Source organism: Empidonax traillii, unplaced genomic scaffold, assembly GCF_003031625.1.
Source record: "Empidonax traillii isolate 1590-97213 ecotype Southwest subspecies unplaced genomic scaffold, ASM303162v1 scaffold213:size761030, whole genome shotgun sequence".
Taxonomy (NCBI): Eukaryota; Metazoa; Chordata; class Aves; order Passeriformes; family Tyrannidae; genus Empidonax; species Empidonax traillii.
Genome location: NW_020955406.1, coordinates 741190 through 756095, shown reverse-complemented (window position 1 = coordinate 756095; position 14906 = coordinate 741190). Strand labels below are relative to the sequence as shown.

At 40.0% G+C, this 14906-nt stretch overlaps 1 protein-coding gene across 12 annotated transcripts in view; it reads left to right on the top strand.

The window, feature by feature from the left end:
- MARK3 (microtubule affinity regulating kinase 3) overlaps positions 1-14906 on the top strand; it is a 60880-nt gene that overhangs the window by 3221 nt on the left and 42753 nt on the right. For 10 of the 12 annotated variants that reach the window (XM_027887523.1, XM_027887522.1, XM_027887520.1 and 7 more), the window contains exons 2-3: positions 5591-5629; positions 10064-10255. In XM_027887523.1, the coding sequence (XP_027743324.1) occupies positions 5591-5629; positions 10064-10255 (231 nt within the window). The remainder of the gene's footprint in view (positions 1-5590; positions 5630-10063; positions 10256-14906) is intronic. The other 2 variants (XM_027887525.1, XM_027887515.1) reach the window with 1 other exon arrangement.

Below are 14906 nucleotides of genomic sequence, written 5' to 3'. Positions count from 1 at the left end.
GGGTTTTTATCAAGACATGTACTGCTGAAGTGGAAATACTGTCACAGTGACTTTCCCCAAAAGCTACTCAGAGCTATCAAGGCTTTGGTGCCTTTGAGATTAAAGAGTTTGGCTCCAAGTCACCTGGTTTTGAGAGGAAAGGCATCCCAGATGATCTGTGATCATAGGAACTTCACACTTGGACAGTTGGAAGCTGGCTGTTGGCCTGCGATGAGCTGGCTTCTCACTGCAGAGATAGAGCAGCTCCTCTCTGGCCATGTCTTGTGCGGCAGTGGCTGCCAGCTGCTTAGGAGGTGCAGAAGTGCATGAGAGGATTAGATCTTTTCTGTCCTCCTCAGAAATATGTCCTGCATGTGAGAGAAAAAGCATGAGAGAGAGAGAGAGAGAGCAGAGACCTCCATCTAAATCTGGGAGACAGGGTAGATGCAGAAGAAGGACTTTAGATGACAGAAGAATGAGTAAACCTGTTCTACTAGTGATGAGAAGGAAGGGAGAGAAGATGGAGGAGAAGTGTGGAAACACAAAGGGAAAGGAAAATAGATGGTGGAAAACAAAAGATAAGAAGAGGCACAGAGGAATGTGCATGTGGCAGGATGGAGAACAACCAGTGACAAAGAAATAGGAGCAGAAGGAGCAAGATTGTGAGGAGTAGGACAACTATTCATTAAAAAAAATATTCAGGGAGTGGGAAGATGATAGCAAACTATAGATAGAAACAAGGAAATACAGGTTCTATGGAGGCTGGAAGATTTTTTTTTTTCAGGAGTGTGAAATAGAAAAGAAAAATCTTGGACTAAACTGTTTAATTAAAACCTTCATGTTCATTGCACAGCTGTGTTTTTTTGGGGGCAGAAAAGGTAACTGTTTTGAATGTGTTAATTCTGCAGGCCAATCTGAATTAAAAATTTAGGTAATTTAGGGAAAAGCAAGACTAAAATATACTCTTATCTCCATGACTGTGCCTAATGTGAAAAATTTGCTATTGAAAAATGCCAGCATGATGGCAACTGTGCTTGCACAAGACTATACAAAAGGATTCTGTGCAACAGAAGTATCACCTTCTCTTTTTTTTTTTTTTAAATTTAAAAAGGTTTAGTAAAGGCGGCGTTAGGTACAAAAATGCAATTTTAGGATACTATGAAGGTTAGTGCAGTATGTCTTGGTTTATTACCAATTAACTATGAAGTACATTAGAGCATTTGCAGACAATATGCAAGCTTGCATTGTTCTATATATTATTTATCAGTCTTCTCCTATTACAAATAGATCTGTAATCAGAATGCTTTCTTCCGCAGCATGAAATCCTGTGTTTTTTTAAAAGAAGGGGCTGAGAAGGGAAGTGTTTCTGTGGCCAAAAGTTCTGATAGATTTTCTTCTACAGGACCATGTGCATTCTTCCATATTTTTCACCAGTTCTAATAAATGTTCTGGTTTGAATTAAATCAGGTGAAGGTGGCAAAATAACTAGAAACAAAAAATATTCTAGGAATTCAACTGGGATGTGTTTTTTTTTAAGTTCCAACCTTTCACAGACAAGGAAAGTGCTTTTTTTGGGTGCATTTCTTACTGCCTGGAGTGCCTGGTAGGCCTGGTACTGTGTTTGTACTCAAAAAATACCTGGTGGGGTTGCATGACATTGCGAGTCACTGGCTGCTGGTATTTTCACATTTTAAAGTGGGAAGTTTCGTTCTTCAGCTGTGCTAAACAGCCTGTGCTGAGGTGTTTAATCGCTTGGTTTCAGTCAGCTCGAACTGATGGGAGGCTGCTGGGGGCATCAGCCTCAGCTGCCTCTTCCCACCCGCGGTTTGTGCCGGCACTAATTACTGTGGGGCTGCGTGACGGGTCTGGTCAGCTCGGATCTGACTGAAATAAACCCTTAAGAAAAGGTGGGTTTATCCCCATTCTGTGTGGCTTCAGATAACTGACACAGAGGAGAATGGGAGTGTCCAGCTCAAGTGGGGGAGGGTTAGAAATGCTTCTTACTGTTTTTGTTTTGGTTTAAATTAAGGCAGTTGTGGCACAACCCGAGTTACCTTAGCCCTAGAGTGCTGTTCTACAACTACAGGCAGATATAGAAGTACAATGATGCATCTTTCACCAGTTGTGGTGCTCTGCTCCTGGAAAAATCTTTTTTTTTTTTCTCTTCCCTTTTGCCCATTATTTCAGTAATTCAGAATAGCTAGGCTGCAAGACCTCTCTCCAGAGGTTGTTAAAAAGTCAGGCTTAGTTCATTAGCACCACTGAATGTGACTTTTATGGTGGCCTTAGAAGTAGCAGTCTGAAAAACAGAACACAACTACAGAAATTATTTAAAGAAGATAAACAAAAGGAAACAGGTGAGTTGTACCCACTCACCTGGTATCCTTACCTGCTCAATTCTCCATTTTAGTTCCAGTCAGGAGACATATTCCTGTTGATGTAAGCGGACAGTTCCTGTTGACAACATGTCTCAGGTGACTCAAGTCAAAGGAATTCTAAGAGTGGAGGCATTTGTCTCCCCAGATCTCCATTTCATATGATATATAAGTAGCATGTGTCTGCAACTTCCGCTTCTCAGTCAAGTAATGCTGCCTCATGGATGTCAGCCAGATCAAAAATGGAGGTCACCTTTTTTTTTTTAGGCTCATGGCTTATCATGGTTGGCTCTTCTTAGTGTGGAGATCATCTGCCACTAAAAATCTCTAGAACATATGATAAATAGGTGCTTACTGCTCTTAGAATATAAACCTGAAATATAGTGATTGTACCTGTGGTAATGCTCCAGTCAGTCTCCTGGATGAAACCCTCGGGTTAAGACAAATTTTTGGCCCTTAAAGCAGCAGGTTGTTGAGCTCTGTGTGTGTTATATATATATATACATATAAACAGAATTGACTTTCAAATAAAATTTGTTCCTTCAGGGTTAAAACCTAAACAAAGTTTTCTGTCTGCAAGCTCAATATAGTCTTTGAAAACAAACTGTGAGGTTTTGGTGCTTTTTTTTTTTTTTTGTTTAGGATGTATTTACCGACAGTGATGATTCTGGAAACAACTCAGTTGGCAGTATTGTTGATGAAGAACAGAATATGGTTGGCTCTTCAGCTATTATTCCCCAGGCTGATGTCAATAAATATCCATTTTAATCATCAGTAAAGAAACTTTTGGCTGGAAAGATATGATGAATGTCAGATCTTGATAATGTGAAGCAACAGAAGAGCTTTTAAAGAGCTTTTCTAACCAGCACCAGACTTATCTTTTTGATTATATAAGCAGGATTTCTTCACTGTTGTGTTGTTCAGTGCTAATCATGGCATTACAGATTCACTCTCTTTCATATGCTGTATAGAGTATGAACCAAACGATGTCAAGCATATCACAGAGTCTGTAGTGGTTTTACATGGAAAGGACCCTCTTTGTCTGCAAAGGGAAGCATCCTTCCTTCACTCAAGGCTTAATGCTTGGCTGTTGGCACTGCCTGACTCTGATCTTCGGGGCAGTGGTGCACTTGTCACTAGCAATTCCCACTGCAGTTCTGCCACTGGTCAGCGGCTGGAATTGTGAGTGAGTGTTCCTTTGGGTAGCAATACTCCCTCTGCCAGGTGAAAGTGTCCTGGGTCTATACTCTGCCAGGTGAAAGTGTCCTGTGTCTGTACTGTCCCTCTTCATCAGGCTGCTCGGTTTGACCTGCAGCTGTTGTGTCCTGATTTTTTCCTTTATTTCGCCTTCCCCACTGAGGTTTGGAAGAATTAGGAATGTGTGTCAAAAAGGTATAGCTTATGTGTGCTAAAGACTATTTACTCTTCAGGTTCTTCCTTTAAACTGGCTGTTTGACAGATAAAACCTAATTAAACTAGCCACTCGTTTTCATGAAGTGTCATACCAGTTACATGAATTAATACTGACAGGCACAATAAAACCTTCCCCTTTTGACAGTGGAACATCCAAATTACTGTTTTCTCTCCCTTAACACCTATGTTATATTTGTGTTGTCTCCCTTGCTGAATTCTGACCCTTTCAGTTGTTCCACTTGATCACAGCATCCATAATGGTAGGGCTGTAGCCCACTTCAGTGATTAGGTCTGCCCTCATGGATTGATAACTTTAGTGCCACACTGGGTAGCATTTTTCCTTGTGGGAGAGCATTTCAAATTTTGTGAGATGGAAGCCATGACTGTTTACCCTGAAGATGTAGCAAGTTAGTCTAAAAACTACCTTTTAATTATATGTGCTGGAACCAAATAATTGGGTATGCAGACATCAACATCTGCATACTAGGTCTGACAAAATCCTCCTTGCTCCATGTCCTAATTTGTGCCCTGGTCAGTGGTAGGAGGGAAGTAAAATCAGGACAAGTACAGGCCATCTTCCCCTTATGTGTTCCTGTTTTATCTTCTAGGAAAATAACGCAGTATTTTATAGTATAGGTTGACTTAGGGATTCCCAGAGCAGTAACTGGTGTATAAACAATTGTGGTTGAGTGTTTGCTGTGACACCTCTTGGTGGTTGCCAGAAATGTAAGTCTCTGTTTTGACTTTCCAGTAGAATTCCTTCGTCAGCAGTCACAGGATGCCCTGCTGTTCTGTTTCAGGGATATCTCTGCTCAATAAGACGCTACCTCTGTGAATATCCTTAGGGCTACCTTTTTTCTCTTACAATTAGTAGTACTCAGCAGTCTGTGTGTTCTTTAAAGACTTTAATGATAAATGGGAAGTAAATTCAGCACATTGTTAGGAAGGGCTGTAGTGAATTTTGTCTTTGCATGTTTAATTTAAAATATTTTTTAATTTTTAAAAAACTATGGTATGTTTTCCTGATAAGTTTTTCTACAAATAAGAGTGCAGTTGGGGAGTGCACAGCCAGAAATTACCATGTATTTATATACTGTGTGCCCAGGTTAAGGTAATGAAGCAGTTTAGTGTCTCAAATGTTCATTGCGTCCTGGAATGCTTATATTATTAACACTGTGAGGTATAGATTTTTAAGTACAGTTTTTTTCTTACTATAATTAAAAATGCTGAATTGAGTGAGGCTGTCATGATTGTTACTAGTCTGACAGCTTTCCAAGAAATTTTATAATATCACTTTGCAGTATTTCATACAGAGATGAGGTAACAGCTAAGGTAATAAACATTCCTAGATATTTTTGTAAGATTAAACTTTATTAGTTCATTTTGGCCGATGAGAAAGTAGTTTTCCCTATTGTATTAAAAATGCTTTAAAAAAAAAAAGTTGATGCCATTTGTCCTTCCTGTTTTAGAAAGTGTTTCCTACTTTCTGTAAATAAACATGGATTTTTTCAGGTCTTGGATATTCTGATTTCTTACTGTTTTTCAGCTCTTCAAATGGATATCAGATTCTGTCTCTTTCAGGATTTTCTCAACTGTTGGCATCTTCTTAAGCAGTTCAAGAACCTTGATACTAGTCATCCTCTGCCCTTTGTGTTTCTAATGCTCTGAATGACAAGATACCTGAAATCATAAAGATACAGGATAAGACTAACACCTACCGAAAAGATTTCAGTTGTCAACACCTTCATACTTCATTTGCTTTTTTACTTTTTTTCCTTTTCTTTTTCTTTCTCCTCATGCTAATCATTTTCTGGCTATGAAAGGATGTCGGCTCATCACTGGGGGAAGGCTTTTGCGAAAAGGTGGGTTTTGTGTTGTGTTCCAAATGTAGTTGGTCTTAGGTTCAATCCCTCCCTTGCAGTAAGGGCTCCCACAAATGGAGATGTTCTACTCCCATTTCCTTCTGGGTTGAGTAATAACAGGGTGGAGCTGGGAGGCGGGGAGGAGAATGTTTTGTTTTTATGAGAAAGGTTGTCTTCTTGGCTTGAAAATGGATAGTGAAAAAAAAAACAACAGCCAACCCTTTAAGGTATTTAAAAGACCTTGAAATGAAACCTGATGCACGCCAAAATGTGGAAGAAAGGGCATTCTTGTTGTGTGTGGATTTCAGTGGACCTTTTAAAAGAGGCTGTGACTGGCTAACCTGAAGTCACACGAAGTACCCAGTCTCCTTGATTCAATCCCCCAACTACAGCATAATGGTCTTGCTTTCTGTAAAGACAGATATTTTGGGAATCACTCAACCATGGTGAGTGTCATCAATGAGTGTTATTCTTATGCAGAACACACCTCCAGGAGATACAGCTCACCTACCACAATGTATGGAAACTTATTACAAATAAACATGTGCTCATTTTGAATATTACGTTTTTAAGACAAACCCCACATCTTCTCGAAGCCTTAAAAATGTGAACCTGGGAAAGAGGTGTGAAATTGAACAGAGTTTTTGGGAATCAGCGTGGTGAGGGAGGCAAAATCAAGAGAGTTGAGGGTCTACCTGGGAAAAGACAAATGACCTGCATCTCAACTTGAAGAGCAGAGGATGCTATTACTGTTTCTCCTGGCTGTGAGTGCCACTGTTAATCTGTTTGCTGAGGAAACTATCCGGGGAAATACCCCAGTACAGCCAGGTGCTATGCAAGCCAGTGTGTGATTTAAAGTTTTCCTGGACCCACCTGTATTTGCTTTGTGCCTACACCATTTAGCTTCCCATCTACCTATCACAGCTTCTTGAAAATTATTTGGTTGGGAGAAACACTTCCACTCAGTTTTGAGTTTATGTTCTTCTTCCTTCATTTCCATATGCAAAAGAAAATCTGTGTTGAAATGGAGAATCTGTTTTCTATGTTTTTTAGAAAGCTTGGGATTCTGTTCAATATAATAATGTATCTGACAGAAGAAGGACTTGCTGATAGATTTATTTATGTGAAGTGAAATAAAGTCCAAATGAGATATGGTTACAAATGGCTGGATTTCTACAGAGTGAAACACAGTCATGAGCAAGTCAGTTGGAGAGAACTGAACTGCTTGGGAACGCACAGCTTGATACTCAAAAACCACAGCTCAAAAAGGTCATATTCTTGAAAAGAATTAATCTGGGTTAGGGTGGAAATGCAAACCTCCATACAAGGAGATTGTGCTCAATTTGTCAGAGCTAGCCCAAATGAGTTCACAACTGTCAATTCTGCCCTTTAAGTGCAAAGCTAGGAAGCATGGAGAAGAAAAATGATAGGTTACAAGAAGTCATTTCTCAACAGAGGACAGTGAAGCTCTCAAGATGTATTAACGGGGTGGTTCACTATGTGGAACACAGTTTGTTAGTATAACAATTTGTCTTTTGCCTGATACTGTTTATATTCAGTAGGATATGAGTAAGATCAGTTATGAATAACTTGAATACGTGGTACCTGATGCCCACATCTCAACAACCTCACAGGCTAGCTCAGGACTAACACGGTGTATCAGTCCAAGCATAAGGCAGTGCAGATACTCTGTTTTCAGAGTGAGTTGTGTGGTTCAAAAGCAACCTGTTTGTTGAACCTGTCTACTGGAGAGCCTAAGCTAACAAGCCCTGCTGGGAGGCAGGCTGGCTCCTGCTGAAGCCAGCTCCTTCACCTGTGCAAGCACCTGGGTGTGGAAGGGCTTTAATCTGAATAGTTCTGATGCACTTCTTTTCCCAAGGAGTTATCAACTCAGTGTAGTTCAGAGTAAGAAGTGCAGTTGTATTCCTGGGATGCTGTACTTGAACTGAATGAGCCTCTAATATATCCAAGAAATAGCCTTGTGGCCCTGTAGGGAACATCCTGGTCCATGAGCACGGCAGGTAGCAATGCAGGAGGATGTTGGCATCTCGCATCAGCAGTTGCTGCTTTTTTTCTACCTGATCTGAATAATTTGATACTAGAAGGTATGAAAGGAGCTGACAAAGAAGTTCTCTGCAATGTGTATTGCAAGGTTTGTTAGAAGTCAAAGTTTAGGGAAGCGTAGGGAATTGATATGGCATTGCCAATACACTCAGGAGTTACTAAGATGGCCTGAACAACCAGCACCAGCCTGACATTAAGGACATGCAAAATACTGAAATTGTTCGTACAGGATTTCACTGGCTTTAGTAGTTCCTTCAGCTGGTGACTGCTCTTGTTCTTCCTCTCCTTGAGAACTACTGATTCGTAAGCACCCAATTGTTGTCGGTCTCAAAATATTATTGAGAACATTGAATTGTTATCAAGACTTAAATTTTTACTGGATATTGTTACAGATGTGCTTCTTGTTCTTGTGCCAGTTACTAGTGGTTGGGAAGGAATGTTTACTCTTGCTCCTGAAAACTAGGATACAGATTGCTAGAATATGAAACAGGCAGGATGGGCAAATCATCAGGAACATTTAATATCCTGCATGAAAGGAAACTCTGCGTTTCACTTCAGCCAAATGTGCAGTCATGCATGTAAGGATCCAGGAGTGAAAGTCACGATACGGTAAAGGAAAGAGAAGCAATAACTCCTGAAGAGTTAGGGTCACTGTTGGGTGGTCAGTTACAGATGGTTTTCTGCCAGGAGGGTTAGTTCTACCCATGTAAAATCAGTGGGGTGTTGAACAGAAGGTGCAGTCTCTGGGTTTAGTCCTACTGCACCTACTGTTGGTATGGCATGTCCATCTCTAGCGTAAGCCCCACAAAAAGATGTTTGGTAAATAGTAGAGAGTTCTGAACGAAAGTACAGGAAATGTTTCCTTGTCTTTAATCATTCTTACAGCAGCATGTTTAGGGAGCTCAATGTGCCTATCATTTATTAAAGTGAAGGGGTATTGTAGTCATAGAAAATAAGTACCTATATGGGAGATACAAATCTGGTGGCAGTGCACTAGCCGGGGCAGTAAGGAGAAGCTAAAGCCAGATTGATTAGTAAGACATTATATGCACCACAGTTTGTGTGTTTTTTGAAACAGTAACTATTTTAGTAGTCTTCCAGGAGTTGCCATAGACTTCCATCAGTAGTACTTCTTAGATGAAATGAATGTGTTTTTAAAAGTAATTTGATCACAGCTGTTGCACTCAAGTTAACAAACCAGGGAACCTAAGATGCCAGAGTATATGGTCACAGGGTTAAATCAGGTTATTAAATAGAGTGTGAACTTGCCAAGTGTCATGCAAGCACGGATTTGTTCATTTGTGCCTGTACCGTGGTTGTTAGCTCTTGAGGTATGATCTCATCTTCATGCTACAATGATTTTCAGACTAAATGTTTCTGTATGCCAGTTCCTTGGTTGTCCCCATTGGGTTTCAGCAAGAGGAGGAGTAGTAGAAGAGTAAGATCTGGGGTTTCTGGGTTGACTGTGAATTTATTGCATCATCTGTGGTAGAGCCAGATATTTGTTCCACGTTTGCAGGATGCTGGGTATTTCTAGTACTTTAATTAGTGAAGTTGGTATATAGGCCTCAACCATGATTTAAGAACATAAGGAGACCTGCTCTTTCATAAACAGGCTGTGAGGAAATAAAAAAATACTTTAATCTTAACCCTGTGATTTAATGAATAAAGATTATTATAGTTATGATATATACCCATTTATTTTTGCAATTAATAGCTGTACTGGGAAACTGAGTGAAAGGAACTTAACAGATTGCAGACAGTGTCTCAGATCTCTGTAACTGGTTCTCAGCCTGTCAGTGTCTGAGATTTTTGTACTTTAGGCAAGATTTCTTTCGTCGTTCTACAGGCTGTCCTGGGTATTTTCAGTCGTGGTTTTGTAGGAACAAAAGTACAGTACAAGAGGGGAAAAAACCCCTTTTATTAGATTTCCAGTAGTATTAAGTTATCCAGTAAGGGTTAACATTTTGTGCTCTTCTTGGTAAAGCTTTTCTTTTGTGCTTCCTCTCCAAAGGCTTTCCTGCACTAGTTAGGACAGTATTGCAAATGGGAAATAATATCAAACACCTCCATGTTTCATAACTGATGTGGCACATGTAAGTTCCTAAAAGTGCTCAACTGCTGCTGCAGTTGGGGTGATGCTCCACTTGGTTTTTACCAGGTGATGAAATGGATATTGTGTTACCAACTGGGAACCTCTTTATTGGCCCCATCAGGGCAAAGTTCAGTGTGAATCTAAAGTTTGAGCAGGATCATTTGAGAATTTCTCCAAAGGCCTTGCTAATGCTTTTGAATGTTGTGTGCTTGTCATCAGTGGTGTGTTTGGTCTGTATTTCTCAGCCTGATTACCTGTGTGTGTTTTTGTTGCAGCACACGTCCCATGGAGACGGACGGCAGGAAGTTTCCTCCCGAACTGGGCGCTCTGGAGCTCGCTGCAGGAACTCCATAGCCTCCTGTGCGGATGAGCAGCCGCACATTGGAAATTACAGACTGCTTAAAACCATTGGAAAGGGGAATTTTGCAAAAGTGAAACTGGCAAGACACATCCTAACTGGCAGAGAGGTAAAGTGTAACGGGTGTAAAGGGCAATGAATTGCTGTAGGTGGGCAGGTTCTCCAAGAATTAAAATCATCTTAAGTCTGTGAACACAGAGCACATTTTGCTAGAGATATTGCCACTGATGTAGAAAAAAGTAGAAATTGAGAACTGTAATTTTTAGTAATGATTCTCTTGAAAATGTTCTGCTGAATTTGTATTTTTCACAAGTCCCTGTCCAGCTGAATTCTGTTAAAGTTTGCTACTAGTATTCTTGGCTAAATCCTTCATTTTCAAAAAAGAGATCAATATACAGCAACTAAAAAAGCTTGCTGGAAATTGCTGGAAAGACTTCCTCTTGGTGTCTCTATGCTGCACAGTGCAGGGCTATATTGAAGGGGAAGTCAGGAATGACAACTAAATATCATCTTGATTACGGTGCAAGTAGCCCAAATGCAGTATTTTCTCAGCCAAAGCAATATGTCTCCCAGGAGCTCTGCTGGTGTCTGTAGTGCTGCGCAGCTTTGGGAAGATGCTCAGAAATTTGTTCAGAGACAGTTTATGTGTCTCACTCAGTGTGTGTGGTATAGACAAGCTTTCTCTGGTATCTCCTCATAGTGTCTAAGTCAGCTCCATAATTAGTTTCTGCATGCCATTGCAATGTAATTAACCATTTGGGCTTAATGGTGGTTCTGATTTGGTGAGCTATAGCCCTGTTTGCTTGTTACAAGAAGGTGTTTCTTGGTGCTGTTTTATTAATAGCAACCTTGAAGTACTAAAAGAGGGAGAAACACCTTGCTGACCTTTTCTTGCGAAAGCTGTCTAGTGAAGTAAATGTTTACTGATACCAGCAAGGACTTTTATGGAAAGCTGTGTGGCTGACTGCAGTGCTTCAAGGGAATTTCTCTTTTCTGAGCTAGTATAGAGTTCAGTAGCACGAGGAAGAACAGAGGGACATGGTTTTGCAAGAGCTGTTGAGAGGGATTTTTAAATTTTTTTTTTTTTGTAAACTGACAGTTCCAATTGTCTTCTGATGTTAAAGTCAGTGCCGATTTGTAGAGAAAGCTTTTGGTTAATTGCTTTCCTTTTAAGTTCCCTCCTCTTTCTACTGAAAATTAAAATGGGACATGCAAGTACTTGGTTAGTGTTTCTTTGCTATTATTATTGGTATAGAACTTGGAGATAAGATATCGTGTGACACACTGCAAAAACTGAAGTACATTTTCTTCTACGTGCACATTACTGTGCTGAATGAACTCTGGTTCATTATTTTTATTTGAAATTTCAACACGTAAAAGGAACAGTGTAAAATCTTTGGCTGAATTTGGAAAGATTCGAGTGCTAGTTTCCTTTAACTCTCATGGAATTGATGTCATTCAGTCAATTCGGACCATAAATATTTTTCAGGATGTGGCCATTGGTCCTGATTACCTAGAATGAGTGTCATTCCTTAGAAGGGAAGAATTAAGCTAGTTTTATAGGAATATCTTCAAGGTATTTTAAACTTTTTTTTTTTTTGCTTAAGAGGGAAATGAGTGAAGTTTCTCTTCTTGCTAGATGAACTGCACAATGTTGATAATAAATACATGTTTTAGATGTCTATGACCAGAATTGTTCACAATGTTCTGGATAGCAATTTCCCCAATGTCATTACTTCACCCTTGCCCTCACAGAAGTATTTATCTGATCAATCTTTAGATTGTGGTAACCTTTTTTATGGCTGCTAAATTGATGGGTTTTGCTTGTGATCAACACCACCTTGTTCTTCATTGAATCTTGCTTTCATTGCTAACTCATCTCCAAGGTTGTTTAAATCAGTTTTCTGTTGTATTTGATGGTGCCTCTTAACTTCTTCAACAGACTTAATCATTATGGTTCGACATCAGTGCCAAGGCCACTGATACAGATATTAAACAAGATTGGTCTCAAGTCTTGTCCTTGAAAAACTCTTACTCATTTATTTCCAACCTGATATCTCTTTAGCCATCTTTTTTAGGAAAAAAAAAGAAAAGCTCTGTGCCCTTTTCAGCTTATCTAGTTCAAAAATTTCCATGCATGCTCCTAGATGAGGCTTTACAATAGCCCAGGTAGTCATATCTTGTGTTTTTCCATAGGGCACAGTTAACTGTAGGAAAATATGTTGTATTTAACCCTTCTGTCCATTTCCCTGGTTTTTTTTCCTGGTAATTTTGATCTCAGGAATTTTATGGGAAATTGGAGAAACAGCAGTCAAGTCTGATCATTTCTAAACCCTGCCCTGCCATTTTCTTGGTAGAATGGTAGAAATCTGTGCTGCAATAATGCTTTTTTAAAATTTTTTTCTTCCTTAGACCTGCTACTCTTAAGAATTCTGGGGCAATGTTTTCAGTGTGGCCTTAGCCAGGCAGCACTCATCTTCCTGAAATTGTGATTTCCTGCTTTACATACTCATTCCTGCTGCCTTTCCTTTGTTCCTATTCCTTTTTCCATCTTACATACCAAAACCTAAGCTGAGTGATTAGTTTTGGGAGTCACACTTTAATGATTTTTCCTCTCTGCTGTCTCCTTGCTGTATTTGAACCCCGCTTATCTTCTCCTTGTTATCTGTGTAGCTCTCTTCTTAATGTTCTTAATGTTCTTTTAAGTGTCCAGGTCAGTTTCACTTTATGGCCATTCCTTCTTTATATCTCTGCACTGATTAACTTCCAAATCTTGAAGCAGATCAGCACTTTTCTGTCACTTCCTGGGAGGAGGATATGTTTGTCCAAGCATTCTTCTAGGGTAGTTGCTCATCTCCTTGCATCTGGAGAGCCCTTCCCTGTGAATTTTCCTGTTGCTTGAGGTGCAGATTTCTTGTTTCCAGTTGGAGTAAGTTCCAGGACTCTCTTCTGTTTCCATCTTCAGTGTGTCTGCAGGATGCGTGATGAGAGCCCAGCATCAAATTACAGAAAAGGAGAAATGCTGAGCCCTTCAGGGGATGATCAGAACATCAGCCTAACTTGAGGGGGTTGAATTGTCCTGCAAGAAGTGTGTGGCCTTCAAGTCAGAGTTTCACTGCATTAGAACTGGTGTTTGGAAACACCCTCCTTTGATATCCTCTGCCTAGGAGAGTGTTATTTGTAGTCTGTCTGCCCTTTCCAAACCACGAATCTTTGTTGTCAATGTACTTTCGTTCACTCTTGGACTGTAATCCATGTATTTTCTGTTGTAGTCTTATCAAAGGGTGTTTCCTCTGACAAGTTTCCCATACTTGCCAAAATTAATCTAAAAGATAAAACTACCTTTTGCTGTTACTGAGTAGCCAAAATTATTATGGATCCTTCTGTTCATTAAAAGCATGTGTTCAGTTAATAGCCAGGGAGTTGAAGTTGCCCAGTGTGGCAGAATTCTTTCAGGATCCAAGTCTGACTCCAAGGAATCTGTTATCATCTTCTTTCTGTTCTTCTCTTGGAAAAAGTGAAATTTAGGAGGGGGAAAACATTCTGAATGGTAGCAGTTTAGGCAATTTGCTCAGTGTTCCCAACTTCTGATTGCTTCAACTCCCTCATTCAAATCATGTAGGAGGAATTTTTTAAGTCATATTATTGTGAATGGTGAAGGCAAAGTTAATTTTAATTCTACTAACCGTTTCACACGGAGTATCATGGCTAATGCAGCAGTGTAATAGTGTAGGTGGACTTGCATTCCTCCATCATTGGCCATAGCACACAGTGTTTGAAACTGTTCCAGATTCATGTCATGTAAAGAGAGAAAAGTTTCTGCTTGGGAAGGCAATTGGATGTTTTATTAAGTGTTCTTAATGGAATGGAGGATTTTCTTTCTCTGGCTCATCAGAGCTATTCTTGAGGGCAGGCTCCCTTTGCCTGTGCATACCTTATCAAGGCACCTGAAATTGCTCCCTGTTCTGATGATGGTTCAAGCTCTCAGAGGCCATGTTCATTGTACTCCTAGTGTTCATGTGGATAGGAATTCTCTAAATTCACCCTGCCTTTAAGGCTATAATTAGTTCAGGGAACAGGCCTGAGAGTCTGTCTTTCGGAAATCTGAGGTGAGTACCTTCCCTGTATCTCCAGGACTGAATTTGTTTGACAGTGTCAGAGACCTCTCTGATCATCTGGCACCACTGCACAGTGAGGGAGGTGAGCTGGTTTTGCAGAAACCCGTTACCTTAAGACTTCATGGGTTGAAACGAGTTTATATCTATTAAGATTGACCAGAATGGTACAGCCTAGGACACAACAACTTCTTCTGAGTGGAATGCACTTACCAAGTTAACAGCCATCTTCGATGACTTGGGTAGTCTTGGGACACTGGGCCACTTTCAGATAACATTATCTGCTGTTGACAAAGGCAGTGGTCACTCAACATCCAGCATGGACTTATAAGAGACTGCAGGAAGCAAATAACTTTGAACTATTGTCAGAAAGTTAACAGCAGGCATAAAAGCAGAGATAACAATCTTTCATGGTTTCGTACACAACTGCTAATATAAAAATACCTATTGCTTAATGTGTTTCTCTCTTGTTTGTATTTTTGAAGTGATTTCTCAACGTTTTGCAATGGAATTTTGCCTCAGGAAATAGTGATCTTTAATATCGGTAGCCTGCCTTAGAAGAAAATACTCCCCAAAGTAAAAGCATTCTTAGATGGCTATTTTGTTATGTCTTATCTTACATCTAGAAGGGCCCAAAATAAGTCT